Here is a 23,631-nt window from a genome sequence, read left to right on the forward strand (position 1 = left end):
AGCCTAGAGATCTGCATGCCCCTCTTTTAATTACCTGGTACTTAGTCTGGCGGCATTCTCAAGATAATTTCTAAAGACACCAAGTTTTGCCTAGGAAACTGACCTGTGAGTGTGTCTCAATAAACCTTTAGACTTTTAATGCAATAAAGACATTTCAGCTAATTTCATAGTTGAACACACAAACATTATGTCAAAGGAATATGACCACAAGGCATATGGAAATTATTCGAACTTAAACACATTGAGTTGCACTTTTATTTCACGCCTTTGTTTACTACAAAGCTTCAAGAAGGTCGAAGACATCTCCAATGGTCTGCTGAAGAATCCAGTATGTCTGAAAATTGGGAATTGAATGGTAAATTAAATGTACACTTCAACACCGTTATTTCGAAGTCGTGGGGACCGTTAAAAAAACTTCGGATTAACGATAATTCGAAATTAACATTTGACAGAAGACTTCTTTGATTCCTTAAAAATAAAACGTTGTGGAATTCGCATGGTTACACGCTTACTTAAAAACCTTATTACACATGATAATCTATAGAAAAAGATTTTAAGATTTATTAACAATATTAGTTTATATAAATCGTGTGACCCATGTTGCCAGTTTTGACCAAAGGAGCATGATTTGAAGACACTTCAAGGCTTTTTCCTGATTTTGTGGAGTGGCTTTGACCTCCCATTTTGTGAAAACAAGAGGGTCTGAAAGGCCCAAAGTCGCTCAACTGAGATAACAAGATATTATTGTGACAAATCTTCTGACCAAGTTTCACGAAGATCGGAAAATAAATGTGGCCTCTAGAGTGTTAACAAGGTTTTACTATAGCCATATAAGGAAAAATGCCCCGCCCCCTGGCAGCCATGTTTTTTCAACCAACCGGCATCATTTTTGAACTCATCCAAGATATTATCGGGATAAATCTTCTGACCAAATTTCATGAAGATTGGACAATACATGTGGCCTCTAGAGTTTTAAATAATATATTATGTAAACGAAATATTCTAAGCATGTTAGAAAGCACAAACTGTTCTATTTATTTGTTGTTTGTCATCTTGAAAAGCAAACGCGTCAAAATAAAGTATGTTCAGACGATGTTCATTTTTCATTGTTTATTGTGTCTGAATGTTTTAGAAAACTACAGAAATCTAAGAAAAACGACAATTACCATAGTACATAAGGAGACTAAGCGGGTACTTTGCGCATAGTTATCATTAATTTTGATATTATAAAATATGAGAATATACCTTGATTTTCGTCATTAAGCGAGAGTTTTTGCCGCCATTTTGTACGTACGATGTACTTTTGTGATCACGTGATTCCCCGCAGTGTTGGCAGCCATGTTTTTCAAGCAAAGGTTACCATTTTTCAACTCATCAAAGATATCAGTGGGACAAATCTTCTGAGCAAGTTTCATGAAGATCTGAATATAAATGTGGCCTCTAGAGTGTTAACAAGGTTTTACTAAAGCCATATAAGGATAAATGCCCCGCCCATTGGCGGCCATGTTTTTCAACCAACCGGCATCATTTTCGAACTCGTCCAAGATATTATTGGGATGAATCGTCTGACCAAGTTTCATGAAGATCAGACAATAAATGTGGCCTCTAGAGTGTTAACAAGATTTTACTAAAGCCATATATAACCATATAAGGAAAAATGCCCCGCCCCTTGGCAGCCATGCTTTTCAAGCAAACATAACCATTTTCAAACTCATCCAAGATATCATTGAAACCAATCTTCTGACCAAATTTCATGAAGATTGGACAATAAATGTGGCCTCTAGAGAGTAAACAGGGAAAATGTTGATGTCACACAACGGACAACGCATGACGGACAACGGACGACGGACAAAAGGCGATCACAAAAGCTCACCATGAGCACGTTGTGCTTAGGTGAGCTAAAAATGAGTAGAGAACTGTTCAAAATTGTGAAAAAATGAGTCGCAAACTTTCTAAAATTGCAAAACTTAGAGTAGCAAACCTCTTGAAATTGTGGAAATTTTAGTAACATACTTCCTAAAATTGTGAAAATTTGAGTCGCGAATTTACCAAAATTGTCAAAAACGGCCATTCTCACCAAAGGACAAAAAGCCCTGCACTTAGCATATGAATACCCTATGATGTTACAAACAAATTATTAAACCACTGATCCTTGCAGTTTCACTGAAGATTTTTCGAGTTTTTTTTACTATATCAGTATATATTATTCATGTGGCTACAGAGGCGTTGTCAATGTCCACCCCTTGGACATGATTTGCACAAACTTTGTACAAGGCCTGTATCTGATGTCATATATAAAACATCAAAGCTCTAGCATTTAATTTTTCAGAGAAGATTTTCTATGTAATTTACTACAAAAGTCTATGTTAATCGTGTGACTTTACAAAATATAATTGTGATATAATACTGACCCAAAGGTCTCAAGAGATTTACAAGATTTGTTTCACTATTATCTATTGTTATATCTAGAGACCCAGATTTATAAGCAGTGGATTGGAACAATTTGAACAAATTTGAAAGAGGCTCACCCAAAGATCTTTCCTATTTAGTTATCTGCCCAGTGGTTTTGAGGAGATGTGGTTTGAATAAAATGTTAACATACATCTGACAACTGACAACACATGACTGACAAAATGTTTTCCCAAAATGTAACAATTTGCACTTCACCGTTGAGCTACAAAAACGCCCACTATGAAATCATGATGGGGGGAACAGCATTAAATATATAGGACTACCACTTACTGCACAATAAACTTTCTCATCATATTTCGCCAACAGAGCCTCATCCTTGGTTTCATCCGAAGACGTTCTCATTTTGTAAGCTGCAGAAAAAAAGTAGGTTTCCTCCCTGGGCGCGGCACTGGTGGCAGGGGGTGATGTCTCTTTGCCGCCTTTCCTGTCCTTGTTTGTCTGCATATTTAGAGATTAGTTATTACCATTTTATTCCTGAATAGTTTATAGCTTGTTTAAATGCAACTTGATTCATAGAATAAAGTCATATACATGAAACTCAAAAGACCTAACATATTCTGAGATGGTGGATTCAAGAATAATAAAAGTTCATTATGAAACATAAATATTTAATTTCTAGGCACACTTTTATTTTTAAACTTGGCTTAGATATCATAAGAACAAATGTTGAGTGTAAGGTTCATGAATTCGAGTTGAAATATGACTTGAAGAGTGATACAAAGCTTTTTCTTAATTTGACCTATTGACCTAGATTATCAACATGAGCACAATGTGCTCTGGAGAGTCATAAACGGTGAGCTTTCATGCTCCATATTTTCCCATTTCTGTTTCAAAACAATTTCTTTCTGTTTATCATAACTGTGCAGGGCCATTTTAAAATAAATAATACAATATTATTGCTAAGACTCTGCATTTTGGGCTGGAAATTATATGTTTTATGAAGTTTGCCATATTCATAATGACACCATGAACACTTGTGCTTAATACATGTATTTGTAAAATACCTTTTTAACTGTTTGTGTTGCTTTTTGTATCTGGCCAATATCAGCTTAGAGATTTTATAAAAATACACTGCCTAACATTGCAAAATTCTGTCTTTATTTGTTCTGTAGTTCAACTTGTAGTGATATGATTGTTTTCATTTGAAATCTTGCTATGTGTTGTTCCAAGTGAATATTGATTATAATTTAAAGCATTTTTCTATAAGAAACCAACGAGCTCTCAATTAACAGTAAAGCAAACTTTAGTTGACAAAATGCATAATTATAAAGTTTTTTCATAATTTCAAAGTAAGTTAACATACATGTAAGGAGAGGACAGTATGACCAAACAAAACAAGTGCTTTCAAAACTGGTATGTAACCTTAAATCAACTCAGACCGATGGTTTCATGTAATGCTCAGAGCTTCACACATTGTTGAGCGTTAATCAATATCTCTAATCTTTTGTTGCATCAAAGGAAACCAACCTTGGCTTTATCCTTAGATTGTTTCTTTTTGTCAGTTTCCACTTTGTTCTTAACTCTCTCCTTTGGGTTCAATTCCAGTGTGCCTGCTAGAATGGTTGCCTGTGTAACCATGGTGTCTACTGCAGACTGGAGAAGTAAAGACCTGCAACAATGAAAACAGGATTGAATTAAAGAATCAACAAAAGCTTTCCATAAGAAATGTTAAACTATTGAGAAATCCCAAATGTTCCGTGCTAATGTACAATACATTTACATATGTTGTTTCTCCTTCCAAATGATAGATGTCAGCCTCAAGCTATCTCTTGAAATAAATGTGTTGTCACTAAAGATTTAAAATAGTGTACAAGGGCTGCGATTTTTATTAAGAACACATAAGAACTACATTGAGTTGTTTAATAATAAATGTTTTATAACCATAATGCAAAAAATATTTGGATTATGCCATACATATTTGTGCAACAGAAAAGAGAACTTTGTTCTTCTAGTTTGGCAGATGACTGCACGAGGGCAATCAGGTCAGACCCTACACTGTCCAATATAAAGCCAGAAGAGATTTCGTTATCTTCTTAGCAAAATGGGTAGCTTCTGGCCAGATTGCACAGATACATAGCTTGTCTGTAGGTACTTTGGATGCCACAGGTATAAGACCCATTTTCCCATAACATGTGTCATTCAGTTTAGTTTAAACCTATTTATTTTAGCTCCATTGCATAGAAAGCCTATGGCTTATTTGAAACACTCTCGAGTCCGTTCCCTGGGACTAGAACCAGAACTTGGTGTCTATGGGGGAAATATGAAGAACGCTCCCACAGTGGTGATCCAACCCATGTCCTCGCGATCGCTTGGCGGACATCATATCCACTACACCACTGTGACCTTTAAATGTGTCATTAAGGCGCGTCAACTAAATATTTTTGCACTTACACTAAAAGAATACGCATCTGTGTGTCTGAAGCAAGAGGCTTTAAAGGTCTGAAACTCAGGATGCCTATCTCTTGATACAGAACAAGAAGAAGGTCCTCTTTTCGTTGAAAATTTATATCCTCTTGTGTCAGAACTAATTCTTTCAGAAGGTTACTTCCTGGTATGGATGTCCCGACAGAATTGGCACCCTTGTTCATCACCTCTGGAACAACTGGTTCCTTGCTGCTAGCATTGGTTGGCATTTTTAACAGCAGCTGAAAAACACTTAGAATTATATGTTGCTTTAAAACAACTCAGGTGGAAAATAATTGCTTATTGCGCATAAGTATAATTTAATAAATGATTGTTATTCTTTTGATTTACTGCCAGTAATTAAAATCATGCCAAATTTATTTTGAATCCAACAATCAGTGAGTATTATGTTGTTTTGTCTTCACTGCTGTCCTTGATTGTAACAAGTCAATTCATTTAATTGACATCTCCGCCAAAAATGAATTTTGTGACAGAATGACCGACAGACAGATTCTATATCTCTTTGCCTTTGGCGGGGGATAACAATACTAGGGAAAAATTAATTGCAAAAAGCAGAGCTTTCTTGTGGTTAGCACATTATTAGACCAAAACCGGACTGGTCTAGCTTTTAAGCAGCATCCTGCACATTTTTCCAACATTTCTTTGGTATTCTATCTGCTTGTTTACCTTCCGAAGTTTGGCCACTGACAATACCAGGGGAACATTGTGGGTGGCTTCCCTTTTATGACTGCTTGCATAGGTAGTCTCCCTTGGCTTCAAACTTTCCATTGCAGTCTTATACATCATCTGCAGGGTAGACACGCTTGTCCCATGATGGTTTAGCTGAAAAAAAAAACAGTTTAACTGAAATAAACATCCGGAGGATAATTTCTAGAACTAGTCACAAAATAACCTCAGCCCCTCCCTCCCCTCCCCAGGCTGCATGTTGTGATATGCTACAAGTGGAAATAATAATGTAAGAAATTATAACAAATTACTACTTTTTGTAGATGCACAACTTCATATAAAATACATATGCAAGTTTAAATCCTCTTCGTTAAAACATATGGGCGGTCTCTATGAAACAGATGGGCAGTTTCTAGGAAACAGATAGGCAGTTTCTAGTATACCCCACTCTACTGTCACAGAATGACATCTTAGATGTGTATTCGCTTGTTTTGAACTACTTATAGAGACTTGGTAAATACTGAAGAAAAAGGAATGTTTTTATTACTCAGCACTTATTCTTCTCAGCGTTGTGATTCAAAAAAGTAAATGTTGTTTAATATAATATATAATTATACCTCGCATGACGTGACAGACCAATGGATGGAAGATGTTTTACAAAATTACTAAATGGGCCTGAATAGGCTGATGTTCCCGTTTGGGTAATAAAAATATGATATATATCCAATTACAGAGTTTTCAAGCTGCTATTGACAATTGACACTTCCACATTTGTCATTCATATTGAAATTTACTTGCAATATATACCCATCATTTCCCGTGGACATCAAGTTTTTAGCGGCTAAATCATTGAGCGCATGAGTTTTGTTTTTTGTTTTTGATTATAAAATGGAAATGTGATGTTTTGGATTTGGGATGAAAAGTAATTTTTAACTAGGGAGGCGTTAAAATGGCAAATCCTGGATCTATTTAGATAAACAAATAGGTATATAATTAGGCACTTACTGGAATAGAATATACTTATACTTGTGCATCATACATATCCCTACTTTTAACAAGAACGGACAATATTGGCTATCAAACTTGTAAAACACATGTTGAAGTTAGAAGCAAATTGCTTATGCATAAAAAGATGCCATTTTGAAATCTATGGCAATGCCTACTGGGGTACTATACTTACACCAGGATTTCTAAGCTCAAAAAGCTCCTCACAACTGTGGAGAGAGATTCGTTCCCTGATTGTCCCACTAAAGGAACCTTTCAAAATGGCGTCATTGATGATTTTCTGGGCTATATTTAGACAGATCGTTTGGATTTGTCGTTTGGAAATGATGTTCTACAAGGCAAAAGTAAAGACATGATATTCACTGATTTATCATTGTAAAACTATCACAAATAAAACCATATGAATAAATCCTGTATCTGAGCACAGTGGAATTAAGTAAAGCCTTGTAACTAAGGTGACTTATCATCCTGTAGCTCTTTGTTAGTTCTGTTACATGGCACATAACTCTGAAATGTGTGGGTCACTGGCCATTAGCAAGTTCATTTCAAACACATTAATACATCACAGCAATGATACTATTAAGTTCCAATTTAATCACTTAATAAAGTTTTAATAAACCACACAAAATGAAGTCCCACTCCAGAGGGAAGTCAAGAGAAGCAATAAAGTACTTTCTTACCATCTAAATAATCTTTACATTATCATAGTTTTATTTGTGCTCAGGTGAGCTAAAACCATTACCTCAACATCCAAAATATCTTGCTGGTAGGGCTTATCGTCTGACACGACAACTTTGAACATAAACTTGATTTTTGCTCCAAGTTCTAATTCAGGGATCGTTTTAAGTAGCCACGTCTCTGTGAAAATCCCAGGTTCCACGGTTTTGAAAAGCATGGGCACGTAGATTTTGTCCCTTGGAAGAATGACACCTAGCAAAAAATTGACAGCAGGTGTACAATGATTTATTTACAGCTATTTGAATTTTAAAACAATAACTGCTAAATTGTAAACATATTTTGTTAGAGTTTGCAATAATAATTGAGCAGTTTTGTAGATCCTTTATATTTAAAACTCTAAACTGATCTGTTTGTCAATAACGGATAGGGATGGCCAATAAAGGGCCATAGAACAGTTTTAAATAAGCATTTGACTTTACAGTTAACTGTTAAAAATATAAAATCATGAAAAAAAATCCATCTACAAATGGATAGACAGGAAAAACTATATTGCAACTTCTGCAAAGTCTATTTTTTTGTGCAACTGCAATCTTGTCCCAGTAAATCCAGTATGTTTCATTTTAGAACAAAATCATAACCCACCATCATTGTCATTAAAATAGAAAGGCCTTCTCTGTTTCCGGGTGACACCAAAGTTGACAGGCTGGTGAGCTTTCTAGCAAGATAGTGTAGAAAGACTCGAGTAAAGAGGTGTAACAGGAGAACAGAAACAAAATGAAGATGCATGAAGAGAAAAGTATAGTAAAGAAGCAAGAAAGAGAGAATATAAAGAATGAAGAGGTGTAAGGAAGAAATAAAAAAAGAGTAAAGAAGCGTGGAAGTTAGAAATTGAATAATGAATAAATAAGCAAGAATTAAGTTAGTGAGCAAATCAATAAGAAAAAAAATAACAAAAGAGGATAAACATAAAGAATAGAGCAAGCTATCTTAAAAGTTTGGGAGTAAGAAAAAGCAGTTTAGCAATTTGTTTATAAAACTGTTTATAAAAACATATCACCAAAACACAAACAACAATCTTACCAGCCAGTTGAATTTGACAGCTGTTGATCCTACGTTTTCAATCACAGCATGAGCCCTGAGGACCTTCCCAACTTTTCCTGTCATCATGATAATGGTTTCCTTAGCAACTGCATCATCTTGACCTTGAGAACATTGGTTCTGCTTTCCATCAACACATTCGTTCATTACTAGTTCAACACCCATTGTGTTACCTGATAAACGTGAACTACGGTTGCTGGGGAATTCAGAGTCAATTGCATTTTGGTTGTTCTGGAAACCTGATTTACTTGCATTTTGGTAGCCAGTAAGTCCAGAGCCACTCGCACTCTTGTTGCTAAACAACCCTGTTGCACTTGCATTTTGGTTGCTATGGAAACCTGTCACATCTTTTTGAATTATAATGGGCCTGGCTATTTTATACCTCTGTTTGTTGCTGTGCTCAAATGACTTGAAATGTGTGACATTGTCGCTGAAGAATACACTCCTCTCAAATATGATTTTGTCTTTGGGAGAAGTGTCACTTTTGTTGCTATGGTTACCTCTATAGGTCAAGATGGTTCCACCAATACAAAGGGCTGGTCCTTTCATACTGGAAGTATGAAGTGACATTTAAATTTTTGATTACAATGTATAGAATGTTTAAAGAATAATGATATATGCAAACACATATTTGATTTGATTTTCATTTTCTTCTGATATTTTTATTAAAGTTAATTAAACAACAATTACTTCTTTAGGGATGGCATAACATGAAACAAGAGGGCCATGATGGCCCTGAATCGCTCACTTGACTAACCTTGCTACATTTACTTAAATTCTATCAGACCCATATACAATCCCAAGCCAGATTTCATCAAGTAATACATTCTTACAAAATTTCATTAAGACGTGATGAAAACTGTGACCTCTTTCATCTATACAAGGTTTTACTAGAATTGGCCTGGTGACCTATTTTTTGACCCCAGATGACCCATATACGATCCAAATTCAGATATTATCAAGATAAATATTCTGACCATATTTCATTAAGAACAGTAGAAAACTATGACCTTTATTGTCTACAGTTTTTCTATGATTTGACCTAGTGACCTAGTTTTTGACCCCAGATGACCAAAATACAATCCCAACTCAAGTTTCATCAATATTAACATTCTTGCCAAAGTTAATTAAGTTTAGATGTAAACTGTGACCTCTATTGTCTACACAAGGTTTTTCTATGATTTGACCTAGTGACCTAGTTTCTGACCCCAGATGACCCAAATACAATCCCAATCCAGCTTTTATCAAGATAAACATTCTGACCAAATTTCATAAAGATTGGATGAAAACTGTGACCTCTATTGTCTACACAAGGTTTTTCTATTATTTGACCTAGTGACCTAGTTTATGACCCCAGATGACCCAAATACAATCCCAACCCAGATTTCATCAAGATAAACATTCTGACCAAAGTTCATAAAGATTGGATGAAAACTGTGACCTCTATTGTCTACACAAGGTTTTTCTATTATTTGACCTAGTGACCTAGTTTTTGACCCCAGATGACCCAAATACAAACCCAACCCAGATTTCATCAAGATAAACATTCTGACCAAATTTCATAAAGATTGGATGAAAAGTTTTACCTCTATTGTCTACACAAGGTTTTTCTATTATTTGACCTAGTTTTTTACCCCAGATGACCCAAATACAATCCCAACCCAGATTTCATCAAGATTAACATTCTGACTAAATTTCATAAAGATTGGATGAAAACTGTGACCTCTACTGTCTACACAAACAAATTGTTGACGGACGGACGCACACACGCACAACAGACGCTGGACATCACACTGTCACATAAGCTCACCATGTCACTTCGTGACAGGTGTTCTAAAAATTGGAATTCACTATTTGACTTTTTATTGAATTAACTTCTCAGATACATGTATAAGCATAATTTGTATTAACTTCTTTAAATTGTGTAGCCTAAGCGAAAAATAAACAAGATCCATTTTTATTATACTTTTAAATAAAAGATACAAAAATTCACACATAATTTTATAATCGCTGAGATAAAATTTAATTAACATGAGCTATAAACAGAAGATGAGTGATTGCACTTCTACAATATTTTGTTTTGTTTCTGTTTTCAAAAATCATAAACAGCTAACAATATTGGTTTTTATTTAATGCTTTTCTATACATAGAAATATCAGTGAATTGAAACTGATATTTCACTGTTTCAAACAGTGAAAATTACTGATTATTTTCATTGTTTTACCAGACCTATTTTTAGGTATCTTTGATTTCCCCATTGCGACTCCCAATTGAAGGCAATTTTACCAACGGCAACTACTCTGCATTAATGTTTAATAAAACATACGGATGAGCGTCCGTTTAAAATACATGGGGGGGGCGCCCTATGGGGAAATATATTGTCCGGAATGGCAAAAAAACAAACAAATCCTAAAAACTGACAAATCTGTGTCAATTGATATGCATTAATTAATAATTTAAATATAACCTTTCTTTGGGCTGGCCCTCCATCCAGGAGTTTTTCAATTTCATGTAGAGGTCATGTGGTGTTTCATTTGCATCACATTTGTCTGGCAAGAGATACTCCACTTCTCTCAAATTGCCTCCCTTTGAAAAGCCTGAATGCTCCCCCTTGCCATCAGCCTCATTTGTCTGGTTTGTATTCAGTATAATGGAATGCCCAAGTATCTCTAGCTGCTTGAAAAGCTGACAAAGTAAATACATCAAAATATTCACTAAATCTGTCAGAAATGTCCTGAAAAAGAATGCATGTAGTTGTATACAGGCTGATGACGAAGGCTATTAAGCACACAAATACCCCTGTGCTTGCATTTGAAAATATGGGGTACCCCTGTTCCTATATTTGAAAATATTTTCTTTTTGTGCTTGTTTCATCTTGCAAGTATTGTAAATAAAAATATAGAAACATAACATTTATAACTCTATAGACCACTATTGAAAACTGGGGAAATTAACATCTGAGCTAAACAATCACATGGGGAAAGGCCAGGTTACATATAATGGTAAAGAGGTTAGAAAGGATGAAGAATTGGGCTGTGCTCTGTTAAAAGGGGGTTAAATGCATGTGCATGAAGTGTCGTCCCATATTAAAGCCGTTTCAAAGAGTGTGACTTAATTGCTTTAAGGCTCCAGCATTCATATGAAAGGAACATGATGTAATATGGGAAATAGTGTAAAGATGTCAACATAATGATTTCCCCACACCTTTAAGGCAGAAACTGCTCTTTGGTGTAAGCCCCTGGAAGAAAAAATTATACCTAAACACTTATATAAATGACATAATTACACTCACTTCTTGGTTTGCAATCATTATTCTCCCACCTTGCTGCCCTACAACAGCCAGAACTTGTCTGCAGTACTCCGAATCAGCCAGTTTGACTGGTTCCAATTTAAATGACTTTCCTGAAATTTAAGAAACAACATTACACAAAGTATTCATGGTGAACTTGTGATCACCTTTTGTATGTCATTTGTCGGTCCATTGTCAACATTTACCATGTTAACACTCTAGAAGCCACATCTTTTGCCCAATCTTGATGAAACCATATCCGAACATTTTTCTCCGTGGTATTTCTGCAGCATACAAAAATGGATCCCATACATTGAACACTACCGGTATGTCCCTGACGGTACATTGAAAATATGTATCTGAGGGTGTAGGGCCTTTTTCTTTCTTTATGAGGCTATAGTGAAACCATCTAAACACTCAACAAGTAACAATTGGTGTCAAATCTTCATGAAACCTTCTCTGAATATTTGCTTTAATGATATATCAATTAAGTAAGAAAATGGTTCCGGTCTGTTGAAAAACATAGCTGCAAAATTCTAAGGCTTATGTTTAGGAAACTTGCTCAGATAATTTGCCTTGATGATATCTGGGTTTGTTCCAGAGGTCACATTGTTTGCTCAATCATCATGAAACTTGCGAAGAATATTTTTCTAATGAAATATTGGCTTAGTTCTCAAATGGTTCTTAAACCATGGCAAAAACTGATCAAAACATTTCAGGTCCTTTCATTTCTCAGTTGAGTAACCTATGACCTTCGATCCTCTTCCTTAGAAGTAAATGGCCATAATTCAAAAGAGCTGAATGGGATCTGGCTTCTTATTTGATTTGGCTGAGATTTTATTCCCATTAATATTAATATCAATTTTCATGAAGATCTGATTTAATTTTTTTGCGTTATTCAGCAGCTACTTGAGCTACACTGTTTCCTACAAGCCCATTTGAACATTTTTAAGTGCATGCTTTTGAAGAGGAAACAATCACTGTTTGTTTTAGGACTGATAAATTCTGACCCAAACCAACCTTTCTCTGACATGAATGAGTCTGCATCGCCACTCATGACCGGTGACAATGGAGGGAAACCTCTCTCTGATCTTGTTAGAGTGGCACTGAAACAGAAGTAAAAGCCATTACAAATGAGCTGAGCTCTGTGAAAAGGGGGTTTAATGCATGTGCGTAAAGTGTTGTCCCAGATTAGCCTGTGCAGTCCGCACAGGCAACTCAGTAACGACACTTTCCGCCTATACTTGATTTTTGCTACGAAGATACTTTCTTGAAACAATAAATATCATAAAAGAAGAAAGTGTTGTCCCTGATTAGCCTGTGTGGACTGCACAGGCTTATCTGGGACGACACTTTACGCACATGCATTAAACCCCCTTATCACAAACCAAGGCCTAAATATTCTGGTAACAATCGTTAGAAATTTAACAGTCAAATCAAAATCCATGATGAACAAGAGATGTGTTTGTCAGAAACACAATGTCCCCTATTGCGCTGCTTTGAAATAAAATATTTTTTTTGACCTTTGACCTTGAAGTATGACCTTGACCTTGAACTTCCACCACTCAAAATGTGCAGCTTCATGAGATACACATGCATGCCAAATATCAAGTTGCTATCTTCAATATTGCAAAAGTTATGGCCAACGTTAAAGTTTTTATCGGACGGACAGACTGACATACTGACGGACAGTTCAATTGCTATATGCCACCCTACTGGGTTTCATAAAAATGATAGAATATACACAGTATATATGCTGATTGGATGCCTTCAAGGGATGATTAATGTAAGAAATTCTAGTTTTAGAAATAAATTCATGTGTTTAAAAAATGTTATTGCATCATTTGGTTACCAGGATTAACAGTGCTTACTCATGTAATAGGAAACAAACTTAGTTTTTATTTAAGTAATAATGTTCCATTGAACATTTGTGTTTTGAGGGTAAAAATGTGACTAAAAGAGTTCTTACAAGCTTTATCCACACTTTGACGTCCTGAATTTCAACCTGATGATCCAGTTTCAAAAAGTCAGTCAAATCATTTAACCATTTTCTGAACCAAATAATTGGAAAAAATGTGACCTCTTGTCTTAAAAGCACTAAATGGACAAAAGGTGATGACAAAAAATCAACTTTGGAAGGTTTTGAACCTAAAGTGAGCTAGATAATGTAACACATCATACGCAATCTGCTTAGAGCCAATTTGTTCCTCTTGTTTCCAGAAGCAAACGTCTGGCTCATTGTGGTGTAAGATGCATTCAAGCTGGTCTACAAATGCCTTCTTCTGCAGGTATTGGTCACTCTTATGCATAAGGAGCTGGTCTATGTGGCAATTCAATTTCCCTATAAATGATAAAAGCGATATTCATTAGTTTCTATAGATGAATCACTTTACAATTTCAATTCACTTAATTACCCTGTACCTCTTAGATACGTATTTTCACGCATGTGCAGTGCCTTACAAAGTTATATTCAATTTAAGAGCTTTCTTACTAGATAAATTTTGTTTAAGGCTTCAACTCCAAACCTTAGATACTGATGAGCAGCAAACAGCATAAAACCTGAACAGACTGCGAGTTACTCACAGGCTGTTCTGGTTTTGTGCTGTTTTCACATCGCCATATTTACGTTGCTTCTAAGTGAGAAAGGGTTAAGATAAATAATTATTTTCCCTGATAACCGTACAGATTTTCTATTAAAACATATACAAATTTTCATGTGATTTTATTTCTTTCCATTGCTTTTTAATGTATGTTATCCACATTCAATGGTTGAACTGGAAAATTTTGCAGGAATAAAAGCATTATGGCAACACAATAATGTCGTTTCAGTATAAAAATAATAATAATTTGTTGGTTTTAGTGTTTATGCTTCAATAATGCATCATTATATAAATATGTCTTATGATTTAAGACTGATGAAATCCAGAAAACTATCCGAAACACACACTATTGGTGTAAAGAATGTGAGTTTCTTTCAAGCTTGTATCATGATATGAAATTGTAGAAGAAATAATAGTAGACAGGCTCTAGATGACTTACTGGCAAGAAAGCGCTGGTTGCGCCTACGAGTCTTCATTTGATTGGTCCAGTTCTGTAAAGCAAGCTCCTCCTACAAGTTATCAAATTGTTTGCATACGTTTTTACACTACTTTTAGTGGATTGGTAAACTATAAGGCTCTGAAATGCTCACAATTTTTGTCCACATAATTGATATTGAGCCTTGCACTGGGAAAATGGGGCTTAATGCATGTGCTTAAAGTGTTGTCACAGATTGGCCCTAGCAGTTCAAACAGGCTAATTAGGGACAACACTTTCTGCTTTAATGGAAATTTGCCTCTAAAGAAAGTCCCTGCTAAAAAATCCAGTTTAGGCCGAAAGTTGTGTCTCTGGAATTACACTTCACGAGGATGCCTTTGGCTCTGTTTTCTCAGAGCGACGGTAAATTGTAAGAGATTCTAGAAGCATAGTTTCAAAATAACGCTGTTCAGTTTCATTCACTCAGCTGTAAGGCAGGCACATTTCTGAATTCTGGTCTCATTAAACATAAAAAAGCATTGCCGAAATGTTTCATAAAAAAAGACTTTGGTATGAACATGTTTAAAGATTATAAAATCTTAATAAACTAGTTCTTGAATAGATTTTCCAGAAAATTTAACCCCATGTTTCCGTTTTCTGGAACACAAAATATTTGTCTTTATATTCTGACCAGTAAATCTTAAGTTAAGGAAGATCAAAGATACTTAATTAATAAATTTGGGGCCTGATCCCACCTTTAGTACTGGCTTGGTTACACGGTTGTTTCCTATGGAATGTTCCAGAGGTTTCACGGAAATTGACACTTTTTCTTCACATTCTCTCTTTAGAACCTGAAAATATACAAATAACAAGAGCTCTGTTTGTGAAACACAATGCCCCCTACTGTGCTTTGAAGCCGCACGGCAGCTATTTTAGAAACAAGGTTGTATTTTGAATGTAAAGGTCACAGTGACCTTGACCTTTGACCTAGTGACCTCAAACTATGACTGATTGTAGATCTCAATGAGATGCATGCACATGTAAAGTTTAAACAGCATACACCCAAGAGTTTTTATTTTATGAGCAAGGTTAAAGATTTGGGACGGACACACACATACAATGACAGACAGGCTAAAAACAATATACCCAGATAATTCGATCTGGGGGCATAAAAATACCTTTGAATATAATGACAAAATGACAAAATTACCAACCAACATGGTTATAAGAAAGTTGGAACAAAAAGAATTGTCCTTGATCTAAATCATTCTTTTACAAATATTGTTGTATAATTACATTTCAATTATATATAATCCTCTTTCTACATGTACTTCTTATTCATACACAATATGACACATTTAAGTTATGCTGCAATTTTTGATAAAGTATAATCGTCAAGCAGCAACCTCAGTGGTAAGTCTCAATAATTCTACTAATCTCCTTTCAAACTTTTTCTGAATTTCATTGTAAGAACACTTTGGTTAGAAATCCATATATATGGTTAGCTAAGTATGCAGTCTTAACTATAACTTGTTGTAAGATCTTCCACAAAATAGGGCTCAGGTTCAGTTTTAATCTAACATCCCAAAACGTAGAGTGGATATAAATGCCCAACTACAGACAACACAGGACAGCAACTTTATGCCAAGAGGTCACCAAGCACTCATCATCTCATCTTTGCCAGTGGTCCCATCTGGGTCATAGGATGCCAACCAGCTTTCTCTCACCAAGCTCTAGAGACTATTATTTTTGTGCTGAGGTTATAAAACATTCTATACTTATAAGCTCACTTGTAAGCCTTTTTGATTGACGCTGGCATGTTGTAGGAACATCTCCCAGTCGCCCAGGATGCTGTGCCGGATTATCTCCCCTTGTTTGTTGTACCGGGGACCCTTGAATTCTGCAATTTGTTAAGTGTTCTTATTGCACATTCTATAATTTTTAAGAAATATATATTTTTTATAAACTCCACAAACAGTAAACATAGCATAATTCTTGTTTTTGTCAGCTACCATTATAAGATATATAAGCCGACCTATCAAAAACTGTGCTCCTTGCATAATTGTTAAGTGTTGTCCCATATTATAAGTTGCAACACTTTCCGCTTGTATGGTATTTTTTGTTGAAAGGAAGTCTCCTCTTAGTGAAAATTAAGTTTAACAGAAAAGAGTTGTCACTGATTAGCCTGTGCAGACTGCACATACATTAGTCTCCATTTTCCCAGAGCCTTGCTCTTATGAATTACAAAACCGCTTTGATTATGGCTGGGTACCCTACCATTAAACTCACCATGTAAAGCATGAGACTTAAAACTCACCTTTCCACTCTGCTTGCTCTACACAGGGCTTCAGGACATGGAAAATTTGCATCTGCCTGGAGATCAACAAATACAAGCCTGTCATTTTTACACATATGAGTTGTGTTCTAGGGAAACAGGGCTGAATTCATGTGCATAAAGTGCCGTCCCAAATTAGCCTGTGCAGTCTGAGGGACAGAACTTTAGGCACATGCATTAAGCCCAGTTTTTCCAGAACCTGTCTCATATTTTCATACATCTGACACAACATTCTATGTGAAAATGGTCTAATGGATATGGGGGATGCGTGATGGTCTAATGGATATGGGGGATGCGTGATGGTCTAATGGATATGGGGGATGCGTGATGGTCTAATGGATATGGGGGATGCGTGATGGTCTAATGGATATGGGGGATGCGTGATGGTCTAACGGATATGGGGGATGCGTGATGGTCTAATGGATATGGGGGATGCGTGATGGTCAAATGGATATGGGGGATGCGTGATGGTCTAATGGATATGGGGGATGCGTGATGGTCTAATGGATATGGGGGATGCGTGATGATTGTAAGGTCACAGGTTCAATCCACTCACAGAAGCATTCTATATTCAAGATGAACATCCAGTCAGTGATTTTCAATTACAGTAAAAGTAAGACATGACCCAAATATGCAAACAAAAGTTTTCAAAGTACTATACATGATGCTTCTTTCAGCTCACCTTAACTTATATGGCACTTATTTGATCTCATTTTAACTTATATTGCACTTATTTGATCTCATCTTAACTTATATGGCACTTATTTTAGCACACCTTAACTTATATGGCACTTATTTTAGCACACCTTAACTTATATGGCACTTATTTTAGCTCACCTTGACTTATATGACACTTATTTTAGCTCACCTTGACTTATATGGCGCTTATTTTAGCTCATCGATACTTACGTATATGACACTTATTTTCACTCACTTTAACTTATATGGCACTTATTTTAGCTCACCTTTACTTATATGACCCTTATTTTAGCTCACTTTTACTAATATGACACTTATTTTAGCTTACCTTAACTTATATGGCACTTATTTTAGCTCACCTTAACTTATATGGCACTTATTTTAGCTCACCTTAACTTATATGGCACTTATTTTAGCTCACCTTAACTTATATGGCACTTATTTTAGCTCACCTTAACTTATATGGCACTTATTTTAGCTCACCTTAACTTATATGGCACTTATTTTAGCTCACCTTTACTTATATGACCCTTATTTTAGCTCACTTTAACTAATATGGCACTTATTTTAGCTCACCTTTACTTATATGGCACTTATTTTAGCTCACCTTACCTTATACGGCACTTATTTTAGCTCACCTTAACTTATATGGCACTTATTTTAGCTGACGTTAGTTTACAAAGCAGTTACGTCAGTAGACCTGCACTAACATATTTTAAACTCTGAATAAGAGGTGTTATAATTGTTCAGTTCAACTGTACTTACTTTGCATGTTCTGGTACTCGAGTCTTTTTCACAAAAACATCAATAATCTCTGGGGTAGGGGGAATCACATTGGAATCAATGAAGTTGATTTCTTTGCGAATCTGAAAAGATTAATATGAAATGACAAATTATATAATCATTTGATGTTTGAGGTCTGAAAAGAATGTTAACATTTGACCAAACAGTAATAAAGCACCCACAAGTTGATCCACAAGTTTATTATTTCAAGTTTATTTTATCCACATCAGTACAATTGAGCACACATTTCACAAAAGTATATTGATTAATATATATTTTTTTAACAAGGCGCTACAGAAATACAAAATGTCATTTCATTTCAGGAAGAGATTATCAATATGTGATGCAGCAGAAAAGAAGAACTGAAATTGTAAATTTTCAACAGCAATTCGTGGAAAATTCCATTTCAATATGAGCTTGCAAACATATTTCATGATCTCAAAAACCATTTAAATCACAGTATGGAAGAACAGGTATTAATGCATGCGCTACAAGTGTCATCCCAGATAAGCCTGTGTAGTGCGTACAGGTTAATGAGGGAGAACACTTTCTGCATAGACTGGATTTTTGTTTAATAGAGACTTTCTTTAAACATAAAATTCCATAAAAGCATTGTCCCTGATTAGCCTGTGCAGAATACATAGGCTAATCTGGGATGACACTTTAAGCACAAGCATTAAGCCCAGTTTTCCCAGAACACAGTTCAAATAGTGTCTTCCAGTGTTCGATAAAGCCAACAGACGACACTATTCGGTTCAATGGAGTTTTGTTTAAAGGAGGTCTATTCTTAACCCTTTGCATGCTGGGAAATTTGTCGTCTGCTAAAATGTCGTCTGCAGAATTTCTAAAATTAGCATTTTCTTCTATTTTTTTCAAAGAATACTATCATAATAGCAAACAGTTTGGATCCTGATGAGACGCCACGTTCTGTGGCGTCTCATCGGGATCCAAACTGTTTGCAAAGGCCTTTAAAATTCGGTTCCCGCACGGAAAGGGTCAACAAAAATTCAGTGAATGCGGAAAGAGTTGTTACTGATTACACTGTTGAGACTGAACAGGCTGATCTGGGACGACATTTGAAGTAGGTGATTTAAGCCCAATTTTTCCCACAACGGAGCTCATTTATTGGTTGGCAGTTTAATAAATTTTTGTTTTACCATATAGATGGGTTGGCTAGCTCAGTTGGTAGAAAACCAGAGCATAAATGACCTGGCCACATAACTTCTGTGGTGATTGGTCAGATGTTTCAACAGCCATTCTGCCTCTACTTCAAATTGAAGTAGAGGGCAGTTGTCACTTATTGGCATTTGTATGTTCACAAGCATACCCAGAAAAAGTGTGACTATGTTAATTTAACTGACTTGAAATGACTAAAATATTGTTGAAAATTTGAGAAAAAAAATCCAAACAAGTTAAAACGAATTACCACAGAGGCTCTTTCCCTCTTCAATTCCAAGGATGCCAACTCATCGTCCCAGATCGCTATTTTCGGAATTGTCTGATGTACAGTTAAACTTTTCTTCCCGTCCACTTCTTGTTCTGGATGAGACTCATCCTTGATACGCTTAATGCGTCCAGCAAACTTCATGGCTAATAGAAATAAAAGAGCTGTGCTCTGTGAAAAGGGGGTTTAATGCTTGTGCAAAAAGTTTTGTTCCAGATTAGCCTGTGCAGTATGCACTGGCTAATCAGGGACGACACTTTCTGTCTTTACTGGATTTTTGCCAAGAAAAGACTTTCTGTTAATGAAAAAAATACCATAAAAGCTGAAAATCTTGTCCCAGGCTAATCTGGTACAACACTTTACACACATGCATTAAACCACATTTTCACAAAGCACAGTCCAAATTCATTTTAAATCAAAATCTATTGACTTTCACTCTCCTCAGATTTTTTTACCCTAAAAAAATGTCAATAAATGTTTCACTAACAAAGCTATACTATTTGGAAAAGTATAAAATAATTATAAAATCAAGACAAACCAGAGTGCCATGATTGCTCTAAAGCACTCAACTAAGATCCAAATACATCAATTGTTGAAGACCAGACTTGTTGACCTTGTTTTTGCCCCACTTAACTATGTTTCATCAAGATTAAATCATAAATCTGGCTTTTAAAGAGGTAATATGGGGTTTAGAAGATGACACAGTGACCTAATTTTTCAACAAATGAGAGACAGATTCTTCATTGGCCTAGATATTGTCCAGATAAACATTCTGGCCAAGATTCAGTAAGGTTGAGTGATTCATGTCGCTTTCAGAGTTGACAAGGTTTTTCTATGATTTGACCTGGTTACCTACTATTTGGACCCACATGACCCAGCTTCAAACTTGGCCTAGATATTATCAAGATAAACTTTCTGACAAAGTATGGTCAAGAATGAGTCATAAACGTGGCCTCAAGAGTGGTAACAAGGTTTTTACAAAAGATTTCACTTGGTGATTAAGTTTTTTAAGTACATTAACCAGATTTAAACTCTGCTTAGATTTCATAAAGATCATAAAACATTCTGACCAAGTGTCATCAAAGTCAGATAAAAAAAACAGGGCCTCTTGTGTTAAAACCAGCTAAATGTTGAGATTGAACACCTCACGAGTCACGACATAGACGGTCAATAACAGCTCAGGTAAGCTCAAAAGTTTGAACAATGATTTTCATATTAATCTGGGGATCATTGCATGCAAAATGTAACTCACCACCACTAGGTCATTCAGGCTTTCGAAAAAAGACGTACAAAAACTATGCAAGTAATACTCAAATTGTGCAATTATTTAGAAAACTGTTACAAACAAATTATTATTTTTTCCAATTTTGAATGATTAAACCATAAACATATATACTGATATAAACTGATATAAACATATAAACTGAATTGAAAGGTTATTGAAAGAGGATTTACATCTGGTTAGTCAGTGGTTGGTTGATAATAAGTTACCATTATTGAATCTACATCTTCAATCAAATACCAAGGGGCTACATTGGATCAAAGTTTGTCCTTTGAAACCATGGCTAGTTCAGTCATTCAGAAGGCCAACTTCAGGTTAAAATATCTATATAGAAAGAAAGAATATCTCACCCAGCAAACCAAGAAACTTCTTGTCATGTCTACTCTTTGATCCAGTGTCATTTTGATTTTGCTTGCTCTATATAGTACCATAGCCTCACCAATGTGCTACAAAATAAGCTACAAACCACCCAGAATAAGTTATTGCGGTTTGTCCTAGGTCTCGATGCAAGGGCACATATTGGGCCAGAACACTTTCGATTGCTCAACTGGCTACCAGTCAATAAACGTGTAGACCAGATTGTTCTTGGCCATGTGTTTAAGATTAAAAATGGTTTGGCCCCTGACTATATGGGAGAACATTTTATTCCGCAGGCCTCTATTCATTCATACAGGACCAGGTCAACTCAAAAAGGTGCATTTGCTGTCCCCAAAGTCAAAGGTTTTGGGTCAAAGTCTTTTTGTTACACGGGATGCTCATTATGGAACAATTTACCCTCCAGTATAACACAGATTGATAGATTGACTGTTTTTAAGTCGTCTTTAAAAACTTATTTAGTAGAAAATCTGTAACTTTTTATGTGTATTGTTTGTTTTTTTGGATTAAGTTATCATTTCTAGTCATCAATTCTTATCCACATTGATCCTATCTTCCGTAAATGTTATGCATTCTCCATTTTTATAAGTGCCACTCTATGTCCTGCAACCAGCACAAAGGACCACAATGGAAATATGGGTTTACTCATTTCTGTGTTATCCTTGGTGTCATGGTATATTTATCTTCATGTATGTGATATTTTTGTATTTTGTACATGTTGTAAATGCCCATGTATGCATTCCTTGCCGAAATAAATCTATCTATACATGTTCTTAAAATTGTTCTCAGTCAGGACTGTATTTTTACTTGTGTGAATATAATAATGCAAACCTTCTTTTCAGTATCTATGACATTTTTTTATTGTTATTTTGCCAAATTATGAACATGTTCTTTTGATACAGGTCAAAACTCCCACCTCAAACACTTTTTCAGGTCAGATCATGCCATGCATGAAGAACGTAATTTGAGGAAATCTCAAGATGAGAAGCGAACTTGTGTACAGATCCATAAAAGTATTGCAAAAACTGTTTAAAAACTATCAAATGGGTGAACTTTTTCTCTTAAGGTTATTAAAGAGGGGACACAAGGTCATTATTCACAAAATACTAATGGAGATCTTAAGAAAAGGAGGAAATTAGCTGAATGAAGGTGAAAACAACTTACCTGCAGCAATTTTACCAATAGCCAATCCCATTCCTTTCCCTGATTTCACACAACTTGAGCTTGGGATCTTATTCAACTCTCCACCATCTTTGTTTTGTATGATTTGCTTCACAGCTTTGACTGGAGTCATGGCATTCCCTACAAACAATAGAGATTTATATTCTAACTTGTTCATTATTATATGCTAGCAATTATTGTGTTAATTATTCCTGGTTTATTTAAGTTTTAGCATCAATATGGCATAGTTCAAAATCAATGTCTTTTTACATGTCTGAAAGTATTTTCTGCAATAATTATCCCTATATGTTCCAATGTCAGACAAACAAAATCAAAAAGTAGAATAATATACTGCTGGTCTCTCTTTGCTTATCAATCGGAATCGCTGGGGATAAATTCTTCTGCCCGGACTCTGGTCGGGACGTCATTTCCAAAATTTTCAGCAGTGCCCCTAGAATGAAATTAAAAGCAAACTTTTGTTTTGTATAAACCGTTTAATCCAAAAAATTACCATGAATTATACATGTTTGCATCATAGTACGTGCATTTAAAAAACAACCTGCATTCAAAAACATATTAATGATATATTAAACAACTTATCATTAGAGGAAGCGCTAGCATATATAAACATTACTCACTAGCAACAGTCCGATTCCACTCATTCGGTTATAAGGAAACCACCCGCCTATTAATGAAACTGAATTCGTAGTGTTTCATTTATTTACATATTTATGTTCATACATAAGCTTATTATCACGTAGATTTACCTTAAGAATGTGTGTTTCTTTAGACTTCAATGATTCCAATTAAATGACCATAAACCTTACGCAATAATTCTACTTTCGTTTCTGTTTCCCGCGGAAACGTCACAATAGTGACTGGTTATTTTATATTTGAAATTGTTC

At 35.4% G+C, this 23,631-nt stretch overlaps 1 protein-coding gene across 4 annotated transcripts; it reads right to left on the bottom strand.

Moving 5' to 3' along the window:
- Nucleotides 1-241: 241 nt before the first annotated feature.
- LOC127867162 (MYCBP-associated protein-like) lies at nt 242-23,631 on the bottom strand. 4 transcript variants are annotated; one of them, XM_052408202.1, is made up of 22 exons: nt 23,494-23,631; nt 23,079-23,177; nt 22,730-22,867; nt 19,891-20,054; nt 18,447-18,547; nt 16,965-17,020; nt 16,438-16,547; nt 15,403-15,498; nt 14,672-14,741; nt 13,814-13,973; nt 12,653-12,738; nt 11,636-11,745; nt 10,811-11,028; nt 8,326-8,893; nt 7,888-7,960; nt 7,310-7,497; nt 6,743-6,898; nt 5,563-5,718; nt 4,864-5,117; nt 3,940-4,081; nt 2,743-2,910; nt 242-334 (listed from the first exon to the last, which is right to left on the bottom strand). In XM_052408202.1, exons 2-22 carry the CDS (start codon nt 23,152-23,154, stop codon nt 275-277), a joined length of 3,150 nt encoding a protein of 1,049 aa, XP_052264162.1. In that variant the 5' UTR covers nt 23,155-23,177; nt 23,494-23,631; the 3' UTR covers nt 242-274. The 4 variants fall into 4 exon arrangements, 3 of the variants coding, with proteins under 3 accessions (XP_052264162.1, XP_052264163.1, XP_052264164.1); XM_052408203.1 differs by having other exon boundaries at nt 23,365-23,512; XM_052408204.1 differs by lacking the exon at nt 6,743-6,898.

Source organism: Dreissena polymorpha, chromosome 2 (assembly GCF_020536995.1).
Source record: "Dreissena polymorpha isolate Duluth1 chromosome 2, UMN_Dpol_1.0, whole genome shotgun sequence".
In the NCBI taxonomy this organism is placed as follows: domain Eukaryota; kingdom Metazoa; phylum Mollusca; class Bivalvia; order Myida; family Dreissenidae; genus Dreissena; species Dreissena polymorpha.